Source organism: Stegostoma tigrinum, chromosome 18, assembly GCF_030684315.1.
Source record: "Stegostoma tigrinum isolate sSteTig4 chromosome 18, sSteTig4.hap1, whole genome shotgun sequence".
NCBI lineage: Eukaryota > Metazoa > Chordata > Chondrichthyes > Orectolobiformes > Stegostomatidae > Stegostoma > Stegostoma tigrinum.
Window position 1 is genome coordinate 45,846,606 of NC_081371.1, and position 25,738 is coordinate 45,872,343.

The following is a 25,738-nucleotide window of genomic DNA, read 5'->3' on the forward strand; positions in this document are numbered from 1 at the left end:
TTTCTTTGGGAGGGAGTGGAGAGAGTTCAACTATGGCAAGGTTGCAAAGTCTAGCCTTCTATTTCTTTTGTGTACAGAAGACTAATGGTGATCTAATTGAGATCTTTTTGGATGATTGATTTAAGGCTTTGATTGGATGGATCAAGAAATCAGTTTATCTTGTGAGTTTGAAACCAGGCAAGTTAGTCAGGAGAGTTCTTTATATTAAAGTGTGTAAATATCCAGAACCACCACTCCCATTTCACCAACAGGCTGTAGATGTTGAGGATCGACTGAAGTTTTCAAACCTGGGTTCCAATAGATTTTTGTCAACAGATGTGGATTAAAGGCAGTTAAATTGAGATCAGTTGTGAGCTAATTGATTGACAGTACAGGCACAAGGGCCAGAGAATAGCCTCCTCTGTTCTCTTACCAATATGTAGATTGCTGTCTGATGTACTCGTGTTTTTTTTTTGCTCCCTTTCAATTGGCTTGTTATCAATCTTATAACAAATATGCATTAATCCTTCTGCAGAGTTTCCATTTTTGAGCACTGAAGACTGAGTTTATTGGCTCTCAAAAAGCTGTTACTGTTAATCACTGATTGAAACGCTGTGTTAGCAAGCAGAGGAATATTAAATGCTTTTGACTGGAGACTGGTGGCTCAGTGGTTTCCAGAGTTGTCAATGTTGAATATATAAGGAGAGTTGATTTGAAAGATGACTAATTAGAAAGTTGTAATGTTTGTACATGAAGTTTAGTGAAGATTATACCCGAACAGACCTGGTGCAAGTTCGTTAAGTTGTGTGACAGATGGTGATTAGTTGCTGAGAGCTCAGCTTTACAGAGGGCAGCTCAGGATGTTGGGATTGTGACTTAAATCTACATGCACGTATTAACCCTTTGCTGACACTCTGCCAGCAAAGGAGTCTTGTGAACATTGAAATGCTCCCTCCTTTAATTACTGGGAGAGAGGAGGGGCACAGTTGGAAATCATTGGCTTGTTCCAGACATGAAACCTGCGCTATATTTAACCCATTCAATGTGAGAGATGGCAGCATAATAGTAACATCAGTTTCAAATTCTAACAGGGCAGCTGGTGATACTTATTGGCAGATTTACTAATGAATGCAAAAGCTAATCTTGGCCATGGTGCCCATGAAATTGTTGGCAATTTTTAAAAAAAATGCTATCCAGTTCATTACTGGTTTTTAGTGAAGGAAGTTTGCTGCCTTTGCCCAGTATGGCTAACACATGACTCCAGATGGACAGGAATGTGGTTGAGCATTGATGGGGAAAGCCAGTTCGGTCCAAGATTTTCATTTTGCACCTGTCGGGTATATGAGTTAGTGTCACATGATACCAGTTGTAGGTTGTACACCCAAAAACTGACAGATTCCATCACAGCATGTCCCTTCAGCTACTCACAATGAATGAGGAACTAATCATTACCAATCAAGCTGTACCCACAAAACACTCAACGCAAGATCCAACATTAAATGTGATGCTCATGTAACGTATGATTTGCCTGGTTAGCATGAAAAGCAATACTTTTCACTATAATTATACACTAATAAATCAAATCCAGCATCACTTGCTGGATATGTGTGTGAAGAATTGTAAAGACCACCTATTTAAGATTCTGTCAGAAGAAGGGTCATTGGATCAGAAACATTAACTCTGATTCCTCTCCACAGATGCTGCTGGACCTGCTGAGCTTATCCAGCAACTTTTGACTTTTTTTTTGTAATTTTAAAATTGTTCGTTGGTCTCTGTGGCTGCTTTCACGTCTAAAAGTGTGTAGACAGAAGGAACACATTTCCCCTGTTTCAATTCCACAAAATAAGTGACAGTCATTTACTGGTTCATTTCTCATGTCAGTGACCTGATCAATTGGATTCACTGTGCCCAGTTTAAAATGTAACCAAAACCTGCTAGTTTAGAGGTTATAGTCATTAACTGCTGCATGACCCATGGCAATACTTCTACCAGTTGGAGTCCACTTGACAATTGATCAATACTGTCCTCTCCTTTATTGTACACGTTGGTCTCCTCATTTGTTGACCTTTTTGCAAAATATTCCAATGTGTGCATGATGAAAATCTTTGGCAAAATGCCTTCGTTCAGCAATCCCTAAGCCTCAAGTTCCCTCTGAAACGTGCTGAGCAAGCTCTTCAGTTTATGGGCAATTATGGATGGTCAACAGATGGTCAACAAATGCTGACCTTGTCAGTGACAACTATATCTCCAAAAGAGTGAAGGAAAATAATCTTTGTTCTCTCTTTTCCTGTCTTCCTTTCTCTGCCCCTTTTCCTACGTCAGGTACCCCGTTTTAAAATTGGGACTTTTTTTTTCAAAAAGCAGTACTTGATACTTCTACTAATTTCTGGATAGATTGCCTTGAAGGAAAAGTAGAGGAATTGCTTTGGATTCTAATCTGATACTGCATTTTAAAAACATTCTGGATGTTGTTGGTTGGGCCAGCATTCATAGCCTACCCTTAGTGGCCCTTGAGAGTGGTGGTAAATTGCAGCAATCCATGGAGTGTAAAATGCTCTGGATTTTTGACCTAACAACACAGAAGGAGCAGTTATGTATTTCCAAGTTAGGATGATGAGTTGCTGGCTAGGCAGCATTTATTGCCCATCCCTAATGGCCTAGAGGCCATACTGCTGTGGGTCCGGAGTCATATGTCAGCCAGACGAGGGAGATATGGCAGTTTCCTTACCTAAAGGACATTAGTGAACCAGATGGGTTTTTCCCCCACAATAGATTCATGGCCATCATTAGATTCTAAATTCCAGATATTTATTGAATTCAAATTCCACCATTAGCCATGGCAGGATTCACGCCCAGCTCCCCAGAACATGAGATGGGTCTCTGGATTAACTGTCCAATGATAATACTACTAGGCCATTGCCTCCTAAGTTGCTTTGTAGGAAGCTTATGGGTGGTAATGTTATCCTGCATCTGTTGTTTAAGTTTGGAAGGTGCTGTCTAAAGACCCGTGATGAATTGCTGCAGTGCATCTTCTAGATGATACACATTGCCACTGACCGTTGGTGACAGAGGGCCTGACTGTTTAGTCTTGTATGAAATCTACTTTCTCAATGCAAAACATATTAACTGGTCTATATTTGTAGTGATAATTCTCTTCATCTTCAATTTTTTTCAGCACTTTACAATGAGGAAAATTCCATGCAAGACTGATGCTCTGTCTGGTTCGTTTTTTGCCCGTGACAATACTGCAAATTTCCTTTCATGGTGTAGAGCAGTTGGTGTTGATGAGACTTACTTGTTTGAGTCTGAGGGCTTAGGTACGTAACCAGTTCTTCCAGATTTAGTCCTTGTCGATGTTCTCTCTGTAAACTTATCTGAGGCTCTCGTCACTCACTCTGCAGGTTGACTTTGCTTTATCGTTAATGGTAGAACTTTTGTCCCTATAGTTTTGGAAATATGGCGTATTCTTAATTTAGAGTCACTCGTACCAAACCCCTCAAAACTGTCAAAAGAGAACCTGTTAAGTATTTGCACGGAAAAATATTATTGGGGTGGGGGGGAGGTGCAGAAAGAGAAGCATGTGAAATGGTGAGTTGGTCAGCGTTCTAAGAGCTGGTCCTGTCACAATGTGCCTCATGCCTCCTGGTGCTGCAAGATTGAATGACAAATGCTATTGTGTTTACACAGGCCATTTGGCCCAACAACTCTGTCAGTGCCCACATGAGCAGCAACAATTCTGTTCATCACACTCATCATCCTAATCCTTTCTCCCTCATGTTTTGCTGCTTTTGTCTTAAATAGATCTAACGTGTTGGATGATAGTTCCTGAAGAACTATCATCCAATGTCAGGAAGCACTTTATCTCAGGAATTCTGAAACTCTTATCTCTCTCAAAACTGCTAACATAGGTGTATAATTTCCAAGTTGAGATTGTTAGGTTTTTGTTAGAAGTGCTCCAGGTCTCTGGAATTGAGTTAGAGATTACCCCAGATTTGCTTTAATGTTGGAGAAAACTCATGTGCCTATCATTTTTCCATCTGTGCTGCTGAAATGGGTTATGTGTCACATAATTTCATTGCAGCTTGAAGGATCTTGCTGCATGCAGATGTCTTGCTTAATGCTGTGTGATTAGCACAGCAAAGCAACCTGATGTGAAATACTCGGATAAGCCTGACAAGATGTCGGGCAAATGGAAAGTTGTTAAAATTGCGGTATGACTCCACTATGGTGCCCTTACAAACCAACTCCCTTGTATCCACGTAGATCTGGTCACACCTCGGTTTTCAACTCTATAGGTGCTATATAAAGGCATATTGCTCCTTTATCCTTTCAATCTCACTTGACACAGATCCCTCTTGTGCTTGATTCATTTATTGACCATTGGTCCCCTTGGTTTTGTTGAATGATTCTATTCACGTGCGCCCTTCTAGTGTGACCCACAATTTCAGATTAAATTCTTTCCCAGGTCAACCCACTGGGTTTTGTCATTGGAATCAAAGGACCTAATTGCACATGTAGAATGATAGCTTTTAGGCCGATACAATGCCGCAATGTTTGCAGATTGCGGGGGTGTAGAGACTGCCACCCTCTACAACACTGAGTGTTCGTGGATTGGACTGTCCTTTTACAGAGAGTGGAAGGTCATTCTTTGTACTGGGGATTTTATAAATGGTTCAATGTGTCCCCTCCATTCAGAGTTGTTTTATTTTGCCTGAAATGGAGAACAAAGAGCAGTACTGAAATTCTGACCAATGGGCAATGACAAGCAAAGAAATTAATCAAAATTGCATCTGGTCACCGGTAACAGCTGTACGTCCTCCATGTTTTAGGGAAACATAGAACAAGCAGTAGGAGGCTGCCATTCAGCCCTTCAAGCCTGTTCAAATGAATAGTGATGCATTTCATCCTATCCTTCCTGATGCCAGGTGCCCAGAACTGACCATAGTTTAACCAGAGAGACCCAAATTCTCCAGTTCTTTAACAGACTTGTGAAAGTTGGCGTGGATCTGTGGGAATAGTTTTGTCTGTAGTTCCTGGAATAATCTTGCAAACAATGAAGGGTGGAAAAAAAAACTTCACGTGAGGGAGGTGCTACTGTGAGATTTCATTTTGACTATGGAGGCAAATTAGACATTTGCATAACTTTTTAGAGGTTATGATGATCCAAGTGCACATTAACGTGAGCCTGGTGTAACTTGCTCGTGCTTATGCTCTGGATGTGTGATGTCGCTGAACCACCCTTGGTGATGAACATGAAAATTCGCCCACCCAGACATCTTCAAAATGGCAGCGCTGGGAGTGTTCGGGCTCCTGAATCTGCCCCCTCCAGGTAGCTGCTTTCTCCCTTCTTGACTTAGCTTTTGTTGTCTATCTGTCAGCAACAGAGGCTGGACAGTGGCTGGAGCAGGACTCTTGGCAAGGCTACGGCCTGGCAGCAGAACCAGAGACTATTGGCTATAGCTTTTGGCTGGGGTGGGGGTGTTGTGATGCTCCTGATCATGTGTTGGTCCAGTAGCCTAGAAGTGGCACCCAAGGAATGGTGACTGCTGGGTTTGGCGTGGATGTTGGTCAGCTGGGTCAGTACTGTCAGCTCCTAACAGCTGTATCAAATGTGCCTCCAATCCACTTTGCTTGAAGGAGAATGACCCAGGTTCTCTGACCTGATTTCTCAACAAAATCCATCGTTGCTGCACTCCCACTGTCAGCATCCTGGTGGGTATCATGGAACAGAAACAGAACAGGACTAGCCATGTAAATATTGTGGCAACTGGTGCAGGCCCGATGCTGAAAATTCTGTGGCCAGTGACTCAGTGCTTGGCTCTTCAAAGCCTGTCAGCACAAGGCACAAGCCAGGAGTATGATGGAATAGTCCCCACTTTGCTGGATGGGTACAGCTCCAGCAACACTCCAAGAGGCTTGACACCATCCAGGACAAAGCAGCTCATTTAATTGGCATGCTCCCTCTCACTACCTCAAGAATTTCTATCCTTGTCCCTCAAAGTCGAGTGGCAGCAGTGTGTACCATCCATCTGACATGCTACAGTAATTCGCCAAGGTTTTTCCAATAGCACCCTTCCAAAACTACAAACACTGCCATTTGGAAGGATAGTGGCAGCACGTGCTTGGGAGCACCACCAGCTGCAAGTTTCCCTCTGAGCCACTGGAAATTTAGTGCCGTTCCATCACAGTTCCTGGGTCAAAATCCTGGAATTCCCTCCCAAACAGCATTTGGAATGTTACTCTCCAGCAAGGACCACAGAGATTCAAGAGAACAGCTCTCCATAATCTTCTCCAGGGCAGTTGCGAATGCCCACTTAATACTGACCTAGCCAGTGACACTTAAATCACACGAATCAATTAAAAGTAAAATTCCAGTAAATCTCCTTCGCATCCTCTAAGACACGGCTATCCGTAAGTGTTGTTGCAGTTTGCTAAGCAGATGCTACCATTCAAGTGAGCCCTATGTTTTTAATGGATTTTTTTTTCCCTTTGCTTGCAATAATCATTTCTGCTTTCTTTACCTTTGTTTTCCAGTTCTGCACAAACAACCCCGGCAGGTGTGTCTGTGTCTACTTGAAATTGGGCGAATTGTGTCTCGGTGAGTTATGTTTATTTACTCACCAGGGAATCTCTCTGCTGACAGCTTGCACCCCTCTATTCAGTTAGGACATAACTGACTTGTGTTTTTGCTTCTTTTACCCACCCCCCCCCCCCCCCACCCCCTTGAGATCTTTTGAACGAGAATTTATCAATCTTCTTAAAATTTTCAACTGACTGCTAGTCATGAGCTAGAAATCTGTACGTTCCTGGATATTTAATGGAATGTTTGAATGCTACAATTGAACAGGAACATGTAATCCAAGTGGGAGTTCTGCATATTGAATGATGTGAAAGGGTTGAGAGCTTGAACTCATTCAGTCCTTGTGTTCTCAGAACATTTTGGGAAGGGGTGGATAGAGTCTGTGGGGTGAGTTTCAGATTTCCAATGACCTTTGTGCAAAGCTATCCAAATTTACCCTTTGATAGCCTGGCTCCATTTTGAAGATTCTGCCTCCTTGTTCCCTCTACCAAAGGGAATAGTTTATTTCTATTTCCTTACTAAATCCCTTCAATATCATAAGCCTTTGGATTTGAGTAGAATGGTTTCAACTGAACAAGGGGTCCATTGAGTTCACACTGGCCCTCTGCGGGAATAATTCGTCTTATGTCACTGTCCTGCCTTTCCACTAGACCAATTAATCTTCTACACGTGAGAGAATGTCTGACCGTCTTGTCCTCCTAATTTATTTCACTAAGCCCCCGTGACATTCGAGTTTCACAGGGAGATTGGTATTGCAGCTTTTAATGTCTCGAATTATTTTTGGAATATGTGTCAGCTGTGAATTTGGCATTTCCCCCTTCTTGCCCACTGGTAGAGAATCAATGTGACCGAGTATTCTGGGACACTTGAAAGGTGGTTAAGTTTCAGCCATGTTATGAGACTGCAACCTTCAACATTATTGTTGCACACTGGGGAAGGATCTATGCTCCCTCCCTGGTCCATTGTCTGTGTGACAATCAAGAAGGTACTGTGCAAGTCATGCAGAAGTACCACTCCCTTTAAATATTAATGTATGCATGGCTGGTCAGGTATTGTAAAAGGACCACACTGGCCAACAAATAGGCCACGCAGTAAGGAGAAAGCCAGGGAAGTGGGGGAATAAAGAATAACCTGGAACAAACCCCATTTTAAAATCAGATGCTCTGACTATATAAAATACCCTGTCCAAGACTTGTAAACAGGTGAAAGCTGTCATCTCTTAGTTTGCTGCATCATTCAAAGCTGGATGGTTGTAATGACATTGTGACAAGTTTACAAAAGAAATTCACATTATGAATATGAACAAGGTAGTTCATAATCTCATTTTTCGTGTATTAATGAGAGCTGCTTATACAGCAATGCATAACATCCCATGGCACATTATTCTTTTTTACATAGTTCAGGGGAAGTGCCTCATGCTGAGCTGACTTGCTCAGCCATTTCAGGGCACTGGAGTCTACCACGTTACTGTGGGTCTGAGTCACAAGTAGGCCAGGCCAGTCCAGGTAAGGATGGCAGATAGCCACTCTGAAAGGACTGTAATGAATCTGACAAGTGATGGTTTTACAGTGGCCATCACTGAGACTAGCTTTATACTCGCATGGCAAAAAGAAAAGCCAAATTGAACCCTCAGAATGAAACTGTCTTTACACCACTGAAACCACAAAGAAAACTGGGGGCTGAAATCAACATGTCATTAGTGGGGAATGTAATGCACCAACCCCCTATGCCCTGCAGCTTCTAACAGCTTTGAGCGTGATGTCTGATGTGACCCTCTCGCTAAGGACACCCAGATCTTGGCATACCTGAGAAAGAGGCAAAGTCAGGAATTACCACCACTTTGCACTTATTCTTCTTAATGGGCAGTTTAGCCAGGCCCAGGAGGTGTTCCTCCACTCCAGGTGCCCAAAGATGAGGAATGTAGGGCTGCAATGAAACCGAAGGGTGGATGAAAGGGCCGTTCAATTACCAAACAGGGATGCAGTCTCCAACAAACCATGCAGACAGATCCTGTGAACTCCACGGCACCTGGAAGTCTGTAGAGTTGGAGGCTGTAGTTCCACAAGATTCCTGCATGCTGCCCCCTACAACCCAGATCCCCGATTGGAAATTGAAAGGCCGTGTGAGTGGAAAACACATCACTGGGAGCCTTTCCCAACGGGTGGTGAAAGAGAATACCACAGCCTGCCTAGGAGTGGATGAAAGTGAAAATGTTTAGGGATGTAGCAGCCTGTATAAGTAGCGCCTGCTTGTGTGGTGAGACAACAGGGAGTTTCCACAGGAGAGCTCTGGTTGTGCGTGCGGTGGATGTTGGGGAATGGTGGTGGCTGGCTCATGAGGCAAGTTCTGGAACTCTAGTGAAGTGATTGATTGCTGTGTTGGAGATTAGAGCGCAGGACTGCAGCATTCTTGCAATGTGGAGCAGGAGGAGTTTATAGGGAGGGTGAGTCTGTACAAGGATGAGACTTTTTTTTTTAAGAAAACCTGTCTGCAGTTGTGTTTTTGAACTTCCTATTTAGACTTTCTAATGTCTTTTATTTATTCATGGGATGCAGACATCACTGGCTGTGCCAGTGTTTATTGCTAGTCCCTATTTGCCCATGACAACGTGGTGAGGACAGGAGGGACTGTTTTTGAGCCATTGCAGTTCACTTGTTAAGGGAGACCATAATGCTATTAGGGAGGGAGTTCAAGATTTTAACCTCGTGACACCGAAGGAATAGTCGTATACTTTTAAGTTTGGAGCACATCTGGCTTGATGGGGAACTTGCTGTGGTGACAATGTTGCCGTGGACTAGCAGCCCTTGTCCTTTTAATGGAAGTAGTCGTAGGTTTGGTAAGAGTGTCGAGGGAGTCTCTGAATTTCACACTGTGTCTTGTAAATACACTGAGTGTCAGTGGTGGCGGGGGCATGCGAATATTTTTAAGTGGTGCCAATCCAGTAGGTTGCTTTGTTTTGGATGATGTCAAGCTTCATGTATATTGTTGGACTTGCAGTCATTCAGGCAATACACCTAACTTGTACTTTGTAAGTGCTTGGCAATAGTCAGATGGTGAGTTAATCATGGCAGGATTCCCAGTTTCTGATCTGTTGTAGCCGCAGGATTATTACAGACAGTTTAGTTTATGGTCAGTAATAACCTTCAGGATGTTGATGGCTCAAGGGCACGGTTGGGGGAGCAAGTTCTGGGTAGCAGAGAAAGAATCACTGGTGATAATTCTGTTGTATGCCAAGGGGCGAGAGTTAGAGATTCTCTTGTTGGAGATGGTCATTATCTGGCATCTGTCAGTCACAAATGTTACTTGCCACTTCAGTCCAAGCTAGATATGCGCCAGGTGTGACTTCAACCTACGGGAGGTTACCCCCGATTTCCCATTGACTTAACTTTTGCCAGGGTTCCTTGATACCACCTCAGTCCGAGGCCTCGGTGTCAAGGGCAGTCAATCTTGCCGCCCTTGAATTAAACACTTTTGCCCATGTTTGAAAGATGGCTGAGGTCAAGACTTGAGCGGCCCCAGTGGAACCCAAACTGCTAGTCGGCAAGTTATTACTGAGCAAGTGCTGCTTGATCACACAGAAGGTGACACATTTCATCACTTTACTGATGATTGAGAGTAATTGGCAGCGTTGGATTTGTCCTGCTTTACCCATACAGGACAACCCTGGGCAATTTTCCACACTTTGTAGATGCCAATGTAGTTGTCCCAGAATGTCTTGGCTCGGGGAATGGCTAACCCTAAACTTGATGCAGGAGTGCAAGTATTAATTGAAGTCCACTTTAAATTTGAGAGAATTTTGGGTGCTTGCTACCACGTCCAAAAGGTGCAGTTTAAACATGTAGGGCTTGTGTAAGAGGAAACCAGTTAAATGCCTGAGCCAACAGGAGCAGCGAGATAGGCTGCTTGGACGCGATAATGGGATTTGGAAGGAACATTGTCTAGCAGAATGCTGACACAGTACAATTAAGCTGAATGGCCTATTTTTGATTTTGGCTGTAGATTCTGTTTGATCTCCAAAGCCAATTTTGTGCAGTGTTTCAAATCTTTTTCAGTTGAGTTTTTGATGTATTGGCCAGTGGGTTTATATTGGCTTTAATTTGAACTTGCAGGTATGGTGTGGAGCCTCCTGTGTTAGTAAAACTGGAAAAGGAAATTGAACTTGAGGAAACTCTGTTGACCACCTCTGAACAGCTGATTCCTGTTGAAAGTACAAAGCCATGTTGTCACAACAAAGAGCTTCATCAAGCCGTAAGTTCTTAACATATCCCGACTGTCTGGTTAATTTAAATAAAATCGGATTGATAAACGTATGAAACTTCATTCTTGCATTATGTTGTGTGTACTTCACTTGAAAGAAGTAGGGGCATTAGAGAGGGTGCAGTAAAGGTTCACAGGGATGATTTCCGTTATGGGGAACTTGAGTGATGTGGATAGGTTAGAGAATTTGGAACTTCTTTCCTTGGACAGGGAAAGGTTGAAAAGCTATTTGATAGAGATGCTCAAAATCATGAGTCTGAACCAAGTACAGAGGGAGAAAGCGATCCCACTGGTGGAGAAATGCAAACAAAGGGGTGGATGGATTTAATTGCCAGAAGAAGCAATGGCAAATTGAACATTTCTTTGCACATTGAATGACTAGGATCCAGGATGCACTGCCTGAGAGTGTGGCAAAGGTAGGTTCAATTGAGGCTTTCAAAAGGGAATTCAAGTCTTATCCGGAGTGAGGAAGTGTAGGGCTATGTGACAAAGGAGTGACACTAAGTAAAGCTGTCATTTGGAGAGCCAGCACAGAGACAATGGCTCCCTCTGCACTAACAACTTTGAGAATCTAATTCTAAAGTTGCGGGTACAGAATCAAGTTTTTGTTGAAGTTCAGATAATTGCCTAAATTCTGTTACTTTGTTTAAAACTGAGCTGCTCCAAGCAGACTTTCTCCTCCTGATTATGTTAGCGTCTCTTGACCATTACAATGTGGAAAGTTAGCATGCCCAGAAGTGAGAGATAATTTCATGTGTGTGGTTCCCAAAGCTTTCCAGCAATTGTGCTTTGTTTGTTATGTCTGTCTTGGTCTAAATTGATTGCATCATCGCAGTGCAGATGAGACTATCATTTTTGTTTTTGCTCTTTGAAAGAATTCTCTAGTTATTCCCACGTCCCTACTTTCTGCAAGTGGCCCAGCAAGTTTTCCCTTTTTGAAGTATTTATTCCACTTTTTATTCCTTATTCCTTCCAAAATTTATTAATGAATCTGCTTCCAACATCTTTTTTAGACAGTCAGATCCAAATCATGGCAACTCTCTTAAAATAAGCCCCAGTTGCTGTGATAGATTGAGCTCAAGTTTGTGGTCATTGCAGGCCTCTGAATTATTAGCTAATAAAGAAAACACTATGCTAATGTACTCTGTAAATATCAACAAAACTGTTCATCCTTTTAAGGTCCTTACTGGAATATGTTGTACGTTGCATTGGATCATTGTTGGCTGACCAGTTATCTTCCTTCCAGGTGAAGACAATTGCTGATGATCCTCCATGCAAATGTTCACATCGTTTCTCCATTGAGTTCTTATCTGAAGGGCGTTATCGGCTGGGAGGGAAGATTCTTTTTATCAGAGTGAGTATTGGATCAGGAGAATGTGCAGAAATGTAGAACTGAAATAAAAAGTGACTAACTCGGTTGCAGTGAAATGGAGTGTGAGATCCTTTCATGTTTCTAATCATTAGTTACATCGTGACAACTAGTGAAATGAATTGAATTAATTCATAGAAGTCTAGAATTGAAAGCAAGTCTAGTATTGAAAAATGATGACCATTTAATTTAATATTAACTGACACAATCCATCTGGCTCGCCCTTCTTTAGGGAAGGAAATTTGCCAAAATAAATGTTAAACAATTAATTGCAATCAGCTGCTGGGCATTGGGCATTTTGAATTTCAGATAAGAATGGAAAAATACTTATTGAAATCGTGGTGTGTCTAAGTTAGGCAGTTAGCTTGTGCTTACGTTTACTTAGAGCAAAGTGTTATAATGCTAAATTGAGATTGGCTCCAGTATTATTCTTCACCTGGTTATCTGAGCGACAACCAGTGGCGAATGACTTGCAAAAGTGGCTGAGTATTGCAATCATTTTACACTCAGTGTCCTCATGTAGGTATTATAAGTAGCAATGTAAGTCAATCACTTACTAATTGTTTTCTGGAGTGTTAGTTCAGAGACATATTTTGACTGGAATGCTGTTTAATGGCTTGGACTCCTCCATGGCCAGATGCAGGTTTCTTTGTCTGCAACATGGAGTGGGTGTGATTTCTGCTTCAGAGATTAAAAACAAAAAGTTATACTTGGAACACTGCCGAGTCTGTCTGATAAAATAGTTAGAGGGATTTGTTATTTTGTCTGTACCTGCTTTTTATGTTGTTGTGAAGCAGTCAGATGGAAAAACAAGTGTAGCCTAACAAGAGCAGAGAGAGGCCCTACTTGGAGGTATTTGGGAGTAACTGGTGGAAGAGGCCTGCAGTGTACACATGCCCGATGGGACTTGAAATCCGAACCGGTGGAGCCATTCCATCATCGTGGCTGATCTGGGTACAAAGCTGACATTAGTTCAGAATTAGCACAAGCCATTTGGGCATGAACTCTGACTGCGAGAGTGTTTGACATCAACAAGACTCTGGAAGTCTCTGCAATTGCGGGTTGTTGCTGCCGGAGGTTAGTTATAATTTTCACTCGGATTGAGAATTTTTTCTTTGCGTGCGCTAAGGCAGAAAAGTTGGAGTTGAGTTGAACAGCAACAGTGATCCTGCGATATAGTGGAACAGGTTCAAGGGGTTGACTTGCTGCCACCTCATGTTTTGCTTGGCAGGACATCTCAGCCAGGGACAAGGCCACTCCTTAAAGGGATCCACGATGGTAAAGCATGCATTCCCTTCTGTAAAGCAAGTGGGGATTACCTTGGACTAAGTAGCTAAATTTAAAATGAAACTTCAAGTTCTGGAGAAATTCAGTACGTCTCTCAGTATCTGTGGAAGGCACAACAATGTTAATGTTTCAAATCCATTAATGCTGTTCTTCAGAATCCCAAACTTGAAATCTTGTGTGTCTTGTCTGTGGACTGTACCCTTACTAGGTGTACATTTTAGAATGTTAGCGCATAGAAGGAGGTAACTTCTAATATTGTTTCTTTGCTGGAGCTACCACTTTAACTGAGTATTATCTGCTTTATTCTAATTTCCCTGCCCTTCCTCCTTATCCTTCTATCTCTCAATACTTAGCAATTTCCCTTTTAAAATGTTGTTGCAGCTTCTGCCTCAATGGCTCCTTGTGGTTCCATGTTCTTATCACCCTCTGTCTCAAACTCAGTCTGAGCTCACCCTTTGTTCTTCAGCTGATAATCATCTGTACCCCCTCATTTGGTCTTGAGTTAGAACAGTAGCTCATTGTTCACCAGCTCTCAAAAGTTTTGCAGGGCAATGAAAACTAAGCTGATTGACCAGAATCCTTTGCTGACTGCAACTTCCATTTTCTTAATTTGTGACTATTCGCTTTCTTTCCTCAAATAATTCCATACTGCAGCCTCTGCAGAATTCTGATGTTACTCCTAAGGTGGCATTCCCTGTACTCAACAATTAAGGTTTGGTAACTATTTGGGCAATACGCTCTATTTTTGTATGCTGGTTTTATTAATGGCCGGTGCTGGTGGAGCACAAGGCCATTTGCAAAGATGTGCAGAATTTGATATTGCCCAATACTAACTTGTTTTGTTCTTGTGTGAATATTTATTTGCAGATGTTACATGGTAAACATGTCATGGTGCGTGTGGGAGGAGGTTGGGACACTCTGCAGGGCTTTCTTCTGAAGCATGACCCCTGCCGGGTGCTGCAATTCACCATGTTGGAGGAGAAGATCATGGCTTTTGAGAAGGGCATCTCTCAGGATTCCACCCACATGTCTAACTTGCTGGCGAAATCTCCCAAACCACCTCCAACCATGACCCTTCCATTAAGTATCAAGATGTCACAATCCCTAGCTACATGCCCTGGATCTCCCTGCATGCCATCTTGGCCCATGGCCAAAGCTGCCACTGCCCATTGCAGGTGCCCCTCACCAGTGCCGCTGTCTAATTCGGGGTCCCGCCCACCATCTGCTGAAAGTGGGCATTCATCCCACGTGGCACCAAGCTCATCTTCCAGAGGCACCAAGTGCCCTGCAGTGAGATCGCAGTTGCCCCCTCGGCCGCAGCAATCCCCAGCTAGTCAACCCAAAGGCATGACCCAACGTGGGAGCAAGGAGGCACAGCTGTCTTCCAAACTTCGCCAAACCCCTTCAAAGGCTCCCAGTGGCCTCCTTCAAAGACCTCCAGGTAAATGCCAGCCAAATCCTGACACCAGCCCCAAGTTGACCCCTGAGGTTCCTGGCAAGCCTGTTCTGTTTCCCTCCACCCCAGTGGTGCCTGGCTCTCTGCACACCCTGGGGAAACGCACCCAGCCCACCAACCTTGCATCGCCGTCTGCCTCCAGGAGGCCGCTCACACCAGCAAGAGGCCCTGTTCCGAGCTCCACGCCGATTCCCCGCACACTGGACTTTGCACCAAGGAATGCAGTCAGTGCGACCAGGGACTGTCCTCGCATTGAAAAGAATCAGAAGGCATCAGTGAAGACCCCTTCGTCAAACAGTAAGAAGTCACCTCCCAATCCTGCCCCTGCCCAACGGACTCCGTTAGCTGTCGTCAAACTACCGCAGTCTAAAGTGATGAGCTCGCAGTCTCCTCGCGTACAGTCTCCTGCAGCCAAACCCACTCTGAAGATGAAGGGCGAATCCCGTCTGGGGAAACAGCCTCAGGGCAACAAAAAAAACCCATTGGTGGCCTCACCAGCTCCTTTAAGGAACCTGGCTGCGAAATGCTGAAGTGACGGGGTTGACTTTACCAGGAGCAGAAGTGACGCACATAAGCAATAATAACTTTTAAAAAAAAAAGGTTTCTCGGTAGGGTTGGTGCTGCTTTTGTAAATATGAGTTCTGTTTGTGTTGAAGTGAATGTCAAACAGTTATTGAGATCTGCTGTAGTCACAATATTGTCCAGTCAGTGGAGCACGAACCTTTGTTTCTGTTGTCGAGGATTTCCTCCCAGGTTTCCACTGCCCTGTTGACTGACTGACTTCCATTTTATTTTTGATTATGTAATTTGCTCATTCAGTTTTGTATTTACAATGAAAACCAGCTGCAGTTTTCTGTTCAGCCTACGTTGCTCCAGTTTTCCGTGGCAACTCTGCAACTTGAGAATTTCAGCACAAATGGACTCCAAATTTGCCCCAATTGCAGTGTCCAATATGACACTTGGAGAGGTGGGAGACACTGACTGAATATAATCAAGTGATGTTGTGTAAATTTTCCAAATTGCGTTGTTCTGATCCTCATTGGCAGGCTGTGAGACGAGCTCAGCAGAGTCCTTGCCTCACCACTCACCCTCACAATTTTGAGTCAGACATCTCGTTTTTATTTGTCCTGGTTTATCTTGAGGTCACAGCTGAAATTCTATTGCGGAGAAAGATTGGCTCTTCATCTGTAGCAATCCATTTTCCAACTCCTGCCCCCCCCCCCCCCCCCCCCCCCCCCCCCCCCCCCACCGACGTGTTTTCACACTTGTCCAAGTTCTTATCTAATTCCCCATCAAATGGCATTTTAGGCTTGTGTCCCATTGCTATCTATGGCAAGATAATCCTGAATCAAGCTGGATTTGACTGTTGAACAGTGATTCACATCAATTCCCATTGCATGTAGGTTCACTGTACTTCATTAATTAGGCTCAATCCACCCACAAAATTGTGCGATAATATGCATTTAAGTAAATCCCAGCATTGTACACAATTGGTCTTCATCGAGTACTCACCCACAGATATTGGGATTGAGGTCAGGATGCCTTTGAAGACTCCTCAACCTGGGAGGTTGGAATGTGAGGTTGAAGGCTCACCTGAACAAGATGGCAGAGGCTAATGGAATAGAGGGCTGTCAGGAACCAATGGCTAATAAAAGAAAAAGTAGATCAGTTGCTGAATGAGTACAATTCATGAATGTAAGTTTATGCATCTTGTCCACTGTTTCTCTGCTGAAGGTTATTTTTATGTTATGGCCATGGCTAGTTTTTCTGGTCACGCTTTCTGTAATTGTTGGATGGACTTCTGAATGTAGTTATGATATTTTGACCAATCCAAACTATTGAGTTGTCTCTTGAAATAGCTCCACTTCCTCATCATTGAGGTTCTACCAATATGTGTTTAAATCAATTTTATCTTTTTTCGTTGACCTGATGGGTGCTTAAAATATCACTTTGGTAGGGGGAGAAAACACTGACTTTTTAAAAATGTTTAAGAATTGCTTATACAAAACACTTCATGAAGCTTTTCATCTTACAGTTATCAGGGCAGTTCACCATAAATACAAAAGAAAATTAAAGGGAAACCAGCATTTGTGCTGGTCTGAGGGTCAGGGGTGATGGTTGGTTGTGGAACTGTCCTGTTCCAATTCAACAAAATACACACCAGTCATTTGCCAATCCATTTTTTTAGGGGCAGTATTTTGAACTAATTAAAATCATCTGCTTTGGTTAAATTCCAAGTGAAAAGAGTTTGGCAGTTAACTGCCAATCATTATTAACTGGTGTATTTGTCATGGCAGCACCCCTACTTCAGTCCATTTGTCAACCATTCAGCACATTCTCCTCTTCTATCATATAAATGTTTCTTTATTTTGGTATTTCTTAAATTGCAGTGATGAGTGCAAAATGAAAAGCTTCATAAATGTCTCTTTTAGCATTACATAAATACTGTATTACCAAACAACTAGCTATATTTAAGTTGCATTACGGATGGATAAGCTCCAATATTTTTAGTGAGCTTGAGCACGTTAGAACCTCCAATACGGAACCAAGATGAGGGTTTGCATTCCTACTTGGTTTACAGCAGAAATCAAATTGCAGATGTAAGATTGTCAACTTGATGCAATGTGCGTTCAAAGTTTCAGTTCAGTGAGCATTAGCCAATCATTCTGACAATCCTGCTGAATACTGTATTTAAAATTCTCATGGTTGAAGTAACAGTTCTGTTGTAGATTTTTATCATTGCTGTGTTCTGGTGAACTTAGTGAGACTAAGGCTGAATTCTCTGTTTTGCATGTATGACACTAAAACAGCACTTGTATCTTGTGTGCTTAATTAGGTGAAATGCCTGTTACTAGCAGGCTGACCAGTATGTTTTACTGATCTTAGTGGTGGTGGTGGTGGGTGGGGGGTGGGTGGGAAATGGGAAGGCACTTTATATCTTGCATTTGAATTTATAATTGTGTTTATTTGTAATTGAAGACATTAACTCAACAGAAAGTGTAACAATGCCCTCCTACCAACCCAATAAGGGAGTTGGCTCAAGTGAGGTGAAGTCTGTTGAGTCTTGCTGTTGTAAACTGGGATTGAAGTCAGTTAACTAAATGTCTTTTTTTAAAAAAGAAGCTCAATTCCAGTATTTGGAATGCACTGGAGGTGAAATACATGTTGCACAAAGTATACACCTGTACCCACTGTCTTGGTGTTACCTTTTTTGCTGTAAAGGAAGTTGGATCAAGTGTGGAGTGTCCGAGTGGATATTGTGTGTCACTCACTTCCTTTCATTGTTTATGAATTCTCGTTAGAAGTTCCACAGTAAGTCCAAAGAGATTTTCAATTTGTGGTGTTAGACGTTTAAATTCTCTGGCCTTCTGCTCAACATGTCTGAGGTTGAGAGTGAAGCAATGGCCAGGCAATCGACGCCAGTCCCATGGCCAAACCAGCTACCATTCCATGTTATTGTTGTTGAGATCCCAGTGCTATCATATGCAATTTCATGTGAAATAGACAAAAACAGATGATTACCCCAGTGTAATGTTTGAAAATTTGTCATGCACAAGCACCTAAAAGAGTCAAAGGAGAATGAATTCTTGTAACTTGTTTGTTAACTTGAATTTATACAGCACTTACCATTCTGAGCAACTTCCTAATTGGGGGGGATCTATTACGTCGGAAATAGGGTGAGTTTGAGGAACGGCTGCTGAGGGGTCTTCAGTTCCTGAACAGACTTTGGAGTGACGGGTTGGGCCAGTTTTAGTGATTTTGAGGGGGAAGCCGTTGCTTTGCTGTTCATTCTTCAGTTTGTCCATGGCTACGTTTGCATTTGGACAGGATTATCATCAACTGCCAGACCAGCTTGTAGTTGCGAGGTCTGGGTAAAGTTCTCCAGTTGAAAGTCCTGCCATCCCTACATAAAATCAATCTGGATTGACACTTGGGCATGGGAATTTGAAAATACATGACTGGTAAAATAATCATGGTGCTTACAATATGTTCCTGTACTGTGTAAAAGCCTCCAATGCCTTAGTTTTGCGTTAGAATAGTGAGATGAGGTTTCCCTTTGTCCAAGGAGCAGCATGAGGCCATTGTGCTCCTTGACTCTGCTCTATAAGTCTTAAGTCATAGCTCATCAGTATCTCAGTCCTTGTATCCACCTTTTACTTAATATACCTTCATACACAAGGACACAAGTGGAAGCACAAGTAAATTGTTCAGTCTTTGAAGCCTGCTCCATCAAACAACTTACTGAACTGATTTTTTTTTTTCTTCAACTCTCCATTTTCCTGCTCACTCCCTGTATTGATTTTTCTCAGATATCCAGATTCTCTCTATCCCAGCCTTAAAGTACACTCAATGATCGATCATGCCTGGACCTCCTAAAGTAGAAGATTCCGATAATTAAAGCTGATAACTGATTCTCAATTTCTCCTTGAAAATTGTCATTTCAGTTCCAAATAATTGTCCCTTTTATCCTGAGATTTGTAACCTCCACCCCCTCCACCCCCTCCCCCACATCCCCAAACAAAAGTCAAGTTCCTTTCCACCAGTGACATTCTCAATCTCAGTTCCACGGACTCAACAGGAGGCTATCCTGAACGCTGCTGACAAGAGACTTGTCTTGTTAAAGGTTTTTGTTATGTATCTATTGCGACAATTTGTAATTCAAAGGGAAAGCTTTGAACTAAATAGTTGAAAGCCATTTGATGGTACACTTCTCAACTTGTTTGGTTAAAGCCAGGAAGTTTACTGCCAATCATTATTAATTAGTGCATTCTCCAAGGCAGCACCTCAACTAGTCCAGAGTCCATTTACCAACCCATCAACACTATCTTCTAATGCACTATAAATGTCAGTTTTCCCCTTAAATCTTTATTCTTTCAAATTATCCTGATGAGTGCAAGACAAAAAAATGAACAAAATGCCTTTTTTTTTCAGCAATAAAGTTCTGTACTACCAAATGACTATAAATCTATCCCTTAACTTAGTTTTGAATGACTGCTCACCTGCTCAGATTTTCACTAACCTATTTTGTGAAGAATTGATTCCTGGCATCCTCTCTGAACCGCCTGACCCTAAATTAAGTATTTGCTCAGTGTTCTGTGTACCTTGCACTAACAGAAATAGTTTCTCTGCATTAACTGTACTGATTCCTGTTATATTTTAAATCCTTCAATTGGATCGCTCCATAAGCTTTTAAAACCAAAAACAAGCTGTTTATGCAATCCACATTTGTATTTGCTTACTTTCAGTCTAGATATCCTGAGTTACTTCATAACCAGTTAGATACTTTATGACGTAGAATTTGAAGAGTAGCCATTGCTTTGCAATTTAAAAACGTACATTTCAGTTTTGAATACTTGGCTACGCAACATGGTCTAGCTGTTAGAGCATTGTATCACCTATCGGTGAATGTTTAAATATTATTGATGTGTAGTTTGTGGTGGAAGGGGGTTGCTTTCTTTGGCAGTCATTTACTTAGTGCACTAAGTGTTTGCTTTGGTTGAGAAAACCGGAGTTCATGTGGCTGTTCAACAGTCACTGACAGTTTGAGGGGATGCTTTCCTGGGCAATAATAACTGGAAAGCAGTACAGGTTCTTGGGACCACTGTCCTGCTCCTTCATCATCAGTCAAACAACTTTCATGTAGAATGTTCATTTAAGAAGTGAGTGATGGTCATTCTGTTAGAGTTGGAAATTACTGTGCCTAGTACTGCACCAACATTGTATTCTGTTCTGATACTAACCTTGAAACTGACTTTGAAATGTATCTGCATCTCAAATATTCAGGTATCAAAAGTGATTAAAAAATGTCGGCTGGAATTTGTTGAATGAAATTGAAGTTTTTTTTTCGAGTCTTGTGCCTAGTGTTTCAATATACAAGACACCTTTTGTTCCATGTTCTAAAAAATTGTCATCAGGGTGCAGGCTCAGGTTGTGTTTGTCTTGCACTTAATCGCAGTGTGATACAATTTATTTGGTTTCAGGAGAAGCTCAAAGGAAGTTTGGTATTAAAAATCAATGCAGGGACTTTTTTTTATGCATAATCCCCAACAAGGGATTGAACTAAACATTCAGCAACTGTTTGGTAAACTGCCTGGCTGAAGAGAGATTCTGCAGTTGCATCAATTGCACTTTACAGATGTTACACACTGTCCTGTACCTATTTTAATAAAATGTATTGTGCTCTGATTTGTCATGGCTCGAATGAATTTTGTGTTTTTTTTTAAATCCAGGGGATGTGGGTATTAAGTACAGGGCCTCTATTCCTTGTACCTCTCTCTAGTTATGTAGAAATTAAGTAGGCCATTCAGCCCTACGAACCTGATCTTCTATTCAGTATGCTCAGAGTTGCCCTTCTGTCTCAGTGCCACGTTCCTGCTTCCTCCACGCTCTGGTATTTTTTTTAGATATTAAAGGCATCAATCTCTCTTGAATACACTCAGTGGTTTGACTGGCAAATTCCACAGGTTCACTTTTTTATGTTTGTGTGAAGAAATATTTCCTTACTTCAGTCCTAGGCAGCTCCAGAATTTTGACCCAGTGATGCTGAGGGGCGAGTGAAATATTTCCAAATCATAATGGTGAGTGGCTTGGAGGGGAACTTGCAGGTGGCAGTGTTCCCATGTATCTGCTTCCCTTGACCTTCAAGATATTTTGTGGGTTTGGAAGGTGCTGTTGAAGGAGTCTTGGTGCATCTCAGAAATGTTGGGGTTGACCTTGGGCTTGCAGTTATAGAGGAAAAGCAACCCGTTGTTGGTTTTCCTGCTTGGAAGCATAGTCTGGGTCATGGGAGCTCACTAACCTGATTGAGCTCATTTTTTGAGTGACAATTGGGCATTATGATACAACTGTTGTATCAGGGCTTGGCAATACCTGCCCCCCCCACCCCACCCCGCCCCGGTACAGAAGTTTGAGACTAAATGTTTTCAGATTCTGAGAGGAAAGGATAATAGTTGCATTTAGTAGCAACACAACAGGGTTTGTGAAGGTTGTATTGATTTTTTCAACCATTCCCACCTCTACTGGGTCCCTGGTACCAGAATCAAAAAATAGTCATGAAATTCTCAACACAAGCAGAAGATAGTCACCACCATGGACTGGAAGGGAAACAACATAGGAGTGGAATGAATGTTCATATCTTGGGAATGAAGTCTGACACAACTGGGATCCCTGTGGCGTGGGTAACTGAATTTCAAAGGCATTCCCTGGGTGGTAACTGGGCCAGCTGAGAGATGATAACTGCTCAGATTCTATTCAAGAATAAAGAAATGCCCTGGTTGAGGGAATGGGGTGAATGCATATCCAATGGGGAAAAGGGCAATGGTTAAGACTGGAAAACACGTGGTGAAATCTGAAAACACGTCAGTGGTCCTTTTATCTTTTGACTTTTCTTTATTCATTCTTGGGATGAGGGTGTTGCGGGCCAGGCAGCATTTATTGTCCAGACGGTGCTTGAGAATCAATCACATTGCTGTGGGTCTGCAGTCGCATGTAGGTCAGACCATGTAAGGACGAGAGTTTCCTTCCCTAAAGGGCATTAGTGAACCAGATGGGATTTTCCCCCAACAATCAGCAATGGATTTATGGAGGTCATCAGACTCTTAATTCCAGCAATTTATTGAATTTAGTTTCCACCATCTGCCATGATGGAATTCGAACTTGGGTCTCTGCGTTAACAGTCCCGTGATAATATCACTAGGCTATCACCTTCCCTTCTCTTCCACTCAAACCTTCGTTGACTTCTGAAATAAAAGAATTACCATTACTTTTAACAGTTACCTTGAAAACAGAAGAGAATTTTTTTTTGATCTTGAAAATAACCCAAGGCAGCCAGTTTGTGCAAAGTCTGTTCATAAATTCCAATGAAATAACTGACCAGATCATCATATTCTGGTGCAACAGAATCAACTTGAAGCATGAACGGGTTCTCTCTCCACAGATGCATCTTCAATTGTATTTTCAAAATTTTCCACTTTGTGCTGGTTTTGAGATACATACTGGCCACTATCCTTCCTAAAGTATGAGCTACAGCAGGCCATTCAGTTCATTGAGCCTCCTGAGCTAGTCAATAAGACAATGGGTGATCTGATTTGTTATCTCAAAATCACTTTCCAGTCTCCTTAATTCCTTTGTTAATCAAAATTCTGTCTAATCCAGTCTTGAATTTGGGGAAGAGAGAATTGCCAAGAAATTCTCAGCTGAATGTTTCTTCATAATTCCTTCTCCAAGAACCTGTTCTAAAATGCTTCCATTATAAGTATGTCTGCCCTTGCAGAGACTAAAACTATACATAGTACTCTAATTATGGTCCATACAATTATAGCAAGGATCCCCCAATGTTATGCTACAAAAGAGGCCAAAATCCCAAACAAGGATTTACCTTCTTCCTTACTTACTGAGCCTGCTTACTAACTCTGATTTACATACAATGCCACCTAGATCTCTGTGCTGCAGTGCTCCCTATGTTCTCCATTTAAATAATAATTTTTGTCCTCCTTTCCATGAAAATTAGCAACAGCCCTTTTCTCTCATCTCTAACTGCTAGTTCTGGTCCGCTCAGCTTATGTACATTCCTTTTCAAACTCTTTGTGAGGAGGATTCATTTTACTACAGTTTCTAGCCTTGAGTTAGCAGCAAAATGATCTATAATGCAGGTGGTCTGTACATCTAAATCATGCATTGATGCAGAACAGTTGAAGTCTCAGTGCTGATGCTTTGGCATGTCATTGATTACAGATTGCCAAGTTGAAAGCAACTATTTATCCCACTCTTCCTTATTCACTAGCTAATATCAACCCCAACATAGTAGGCTGTTATCATGTGTAGTCACCTTTGCATGCCCTTAAAATTTGCTGGTTCCCTTTTATGCATCTTGCTTTTACATTTTTGAAGAGCTCTAATAAAATTGTCAAACAAATTTTCCCTTTTACAAAACCATTATTTATTTGGCTTTTCTCTTTTTAATAATTCTGATATTTTCCCAATGACCTGTTCTACAGTGTCCTGCTTTCTATCTCCTGCCTTTCTTGAACATGTGTTGGATTTGTAGTTTTCCTATTCACTGGGCTTTTTTTTAAACAAAATCTGTGGAATTGTGGAAGATTATACCGACATGTCTGTTATTACCGTGTTATGATCACTCTTGCTTAAAAGATTGTTACAATGAAGTTTAATTAATCTTTAATCATGTCTCATTACCTGTTGCCAGACCTAAAGTATCCTTTTTTGTTCTGTTAATTGGGATGTAGGAGCAGGAGCGGACTGTTAAGTCCATTGAACGTGCTCCACTGTTTTAATATGATCATGACCGATTGAGCATTTTGATACTTTTTAAACCCACATTATGTCTTTAAGCATTCACACTATCACTATTCAAAAGATTATCAACCTCGAAATACACTCAAATCCTAAGCTCCCACAGACCTCTAAGTTAGAGAATTCAAAAGATTCACCATAGGTTCCAGAATCTAAAACTGTCGTGCAAGCAACTTCTGAAGTCACCTTTGTCAATTTGATTCATTTTAATTTGAGGATTTGAGTCTGCATGATTTTTACATTCATCCTTTGGATGAGCTACTTTATTCCTTGATTTATGTCCTGCCCTATAGTGTTCTTACTGATACGGGATTGGGGATAAAATGCTCCTACAAGGGACCTCCTTTCCTTTGTTCTTGTTATCCACATCCAACATTTTGATCTTCTGTACCAAGTTCATTTCTCACTACTGTGCTGCTCTCATCCTTTATTAATGGAGCTACACTACCTTATCTTCCTTTTATCTTGTCCTTCCGTGGCTATTTCAATCCCCAGCCATGTTTGTCCCTGTACTGCCTTAGTTGCAAAATGACCATGTACTGAAATCTCTGGAATGGGACTTGACCTGTTATTTTCTGACCCAGAGATAGATTCCACCCTATATGTAATAAAATATATGTGGATGTTAAATCAGAATTTTTTAACAAAATATCTTTCATACCTTCTTTCCCATTGACAGAAATTGGGGATAGGTCTCCCTGGGATGTACTTTAGAAGTATTTTCCACACTCGAGAGGTGCTTCATGGACACAAGTCTTGAGTGTGACCCCTCCCTTTCCCTTTTCCTTGTTCTCTTTGATCTGTCAGGAATTACAAAAGAAAGAAAATTAATGTTATGAACAGTACACAAACTGCAGCTGCTTGTGTTCCGGCTGACCCCTCTCCACTGGTCTTTTTCCTCAGTGCATTCCCAACTTGCTGTGTTTGTCAAACGCGTCCTCCCTTTCACACTAATGTTTGTCCCATGACACTTGCCATAACTCATTCAACAATGTTTCTTTCCTTTGTGTAATTTGAATAATGGTAAACTTGTGCAATATTGTTGCCCTACCATAAGCACATAATGCTGCAAATTTTTGTTTAATGAGAATGTTAAACAAAATAAATGAAGATAAAGCAAAATAAGCTATTTACTTAGTTAAAAGATTTCAGAAAACATGTTAAATATACAATGCTAATAATTCATTTGCAATTCTCTCACTGGAGCTTGAAAGCCAGAGACTGCTCCACTCTATGGTTTGCCTTGACTATGGATTAAATTTATGGTCATGAGAATCAGTTAATCTCTTCCTTGATTCTTCATGTAACTGAGTTCAAACTTTCTCAGCTTCAAATAACTCCTTCAGGCTTTTAAGCAAATACTTTTCACTCTGCAGTACCAAGATAACCTATTTTGAATAAATGCAAACTATCTTCTTCCTATTTTTCAAAAACATATGCAGCTTCAGCTGAAATCACCGCAGACCTGCCCAAACAAGAACTTTAAAAAAGTCCTTCT

The 25,738-nt window shown here is 41.7% G+C and overlaps 1 protein-coding gene across 5 annotated transcripts in view; it reads left to right on the forward strand.

The window, feature by feature from the left end:
- LOC125460668 (GAS2-like protein 3) overlaps positions 1 to 17,814 on the forward strand; it is a 35,850-nt gene extending 18,036 nt beyond the window's left edge. For all 5 annotated transcript variants that reach the window (XM_048548352.2, XM_048548354.2, XM_048548355.2 and 2 more), the window contains 5 exons: positions 3,155 to 3,296; positions 6,514 to 6,577; positions 10,669 to 10,807; positions 12,063 to 12,170; positions 14,340 to 17,814. In XM_048548352.2, coding sequence (XP_048404309.2) covers positions 3,155 to 3,296; positions 6,514 to 6,577; positions 10,669 to 10,807; positions 12,063 to 12,170; positions 14,340 to 15,458 — 1,572 coding nt within the window. In that variant the 3' untranslated portion in view covers positions 15,459 to 17,814. The remainder of the gene's footprint in view (positions 1 to 3,154; positions 3,297 to 6,513; positions 6,578 to 10,668; positions 10,808 to 12,062; positions 12,171 to 14,339) is intronic.
- The last annotated feature ends 7,924 nt before the right edge of the window (positions 17,815 to 25,738 follow it).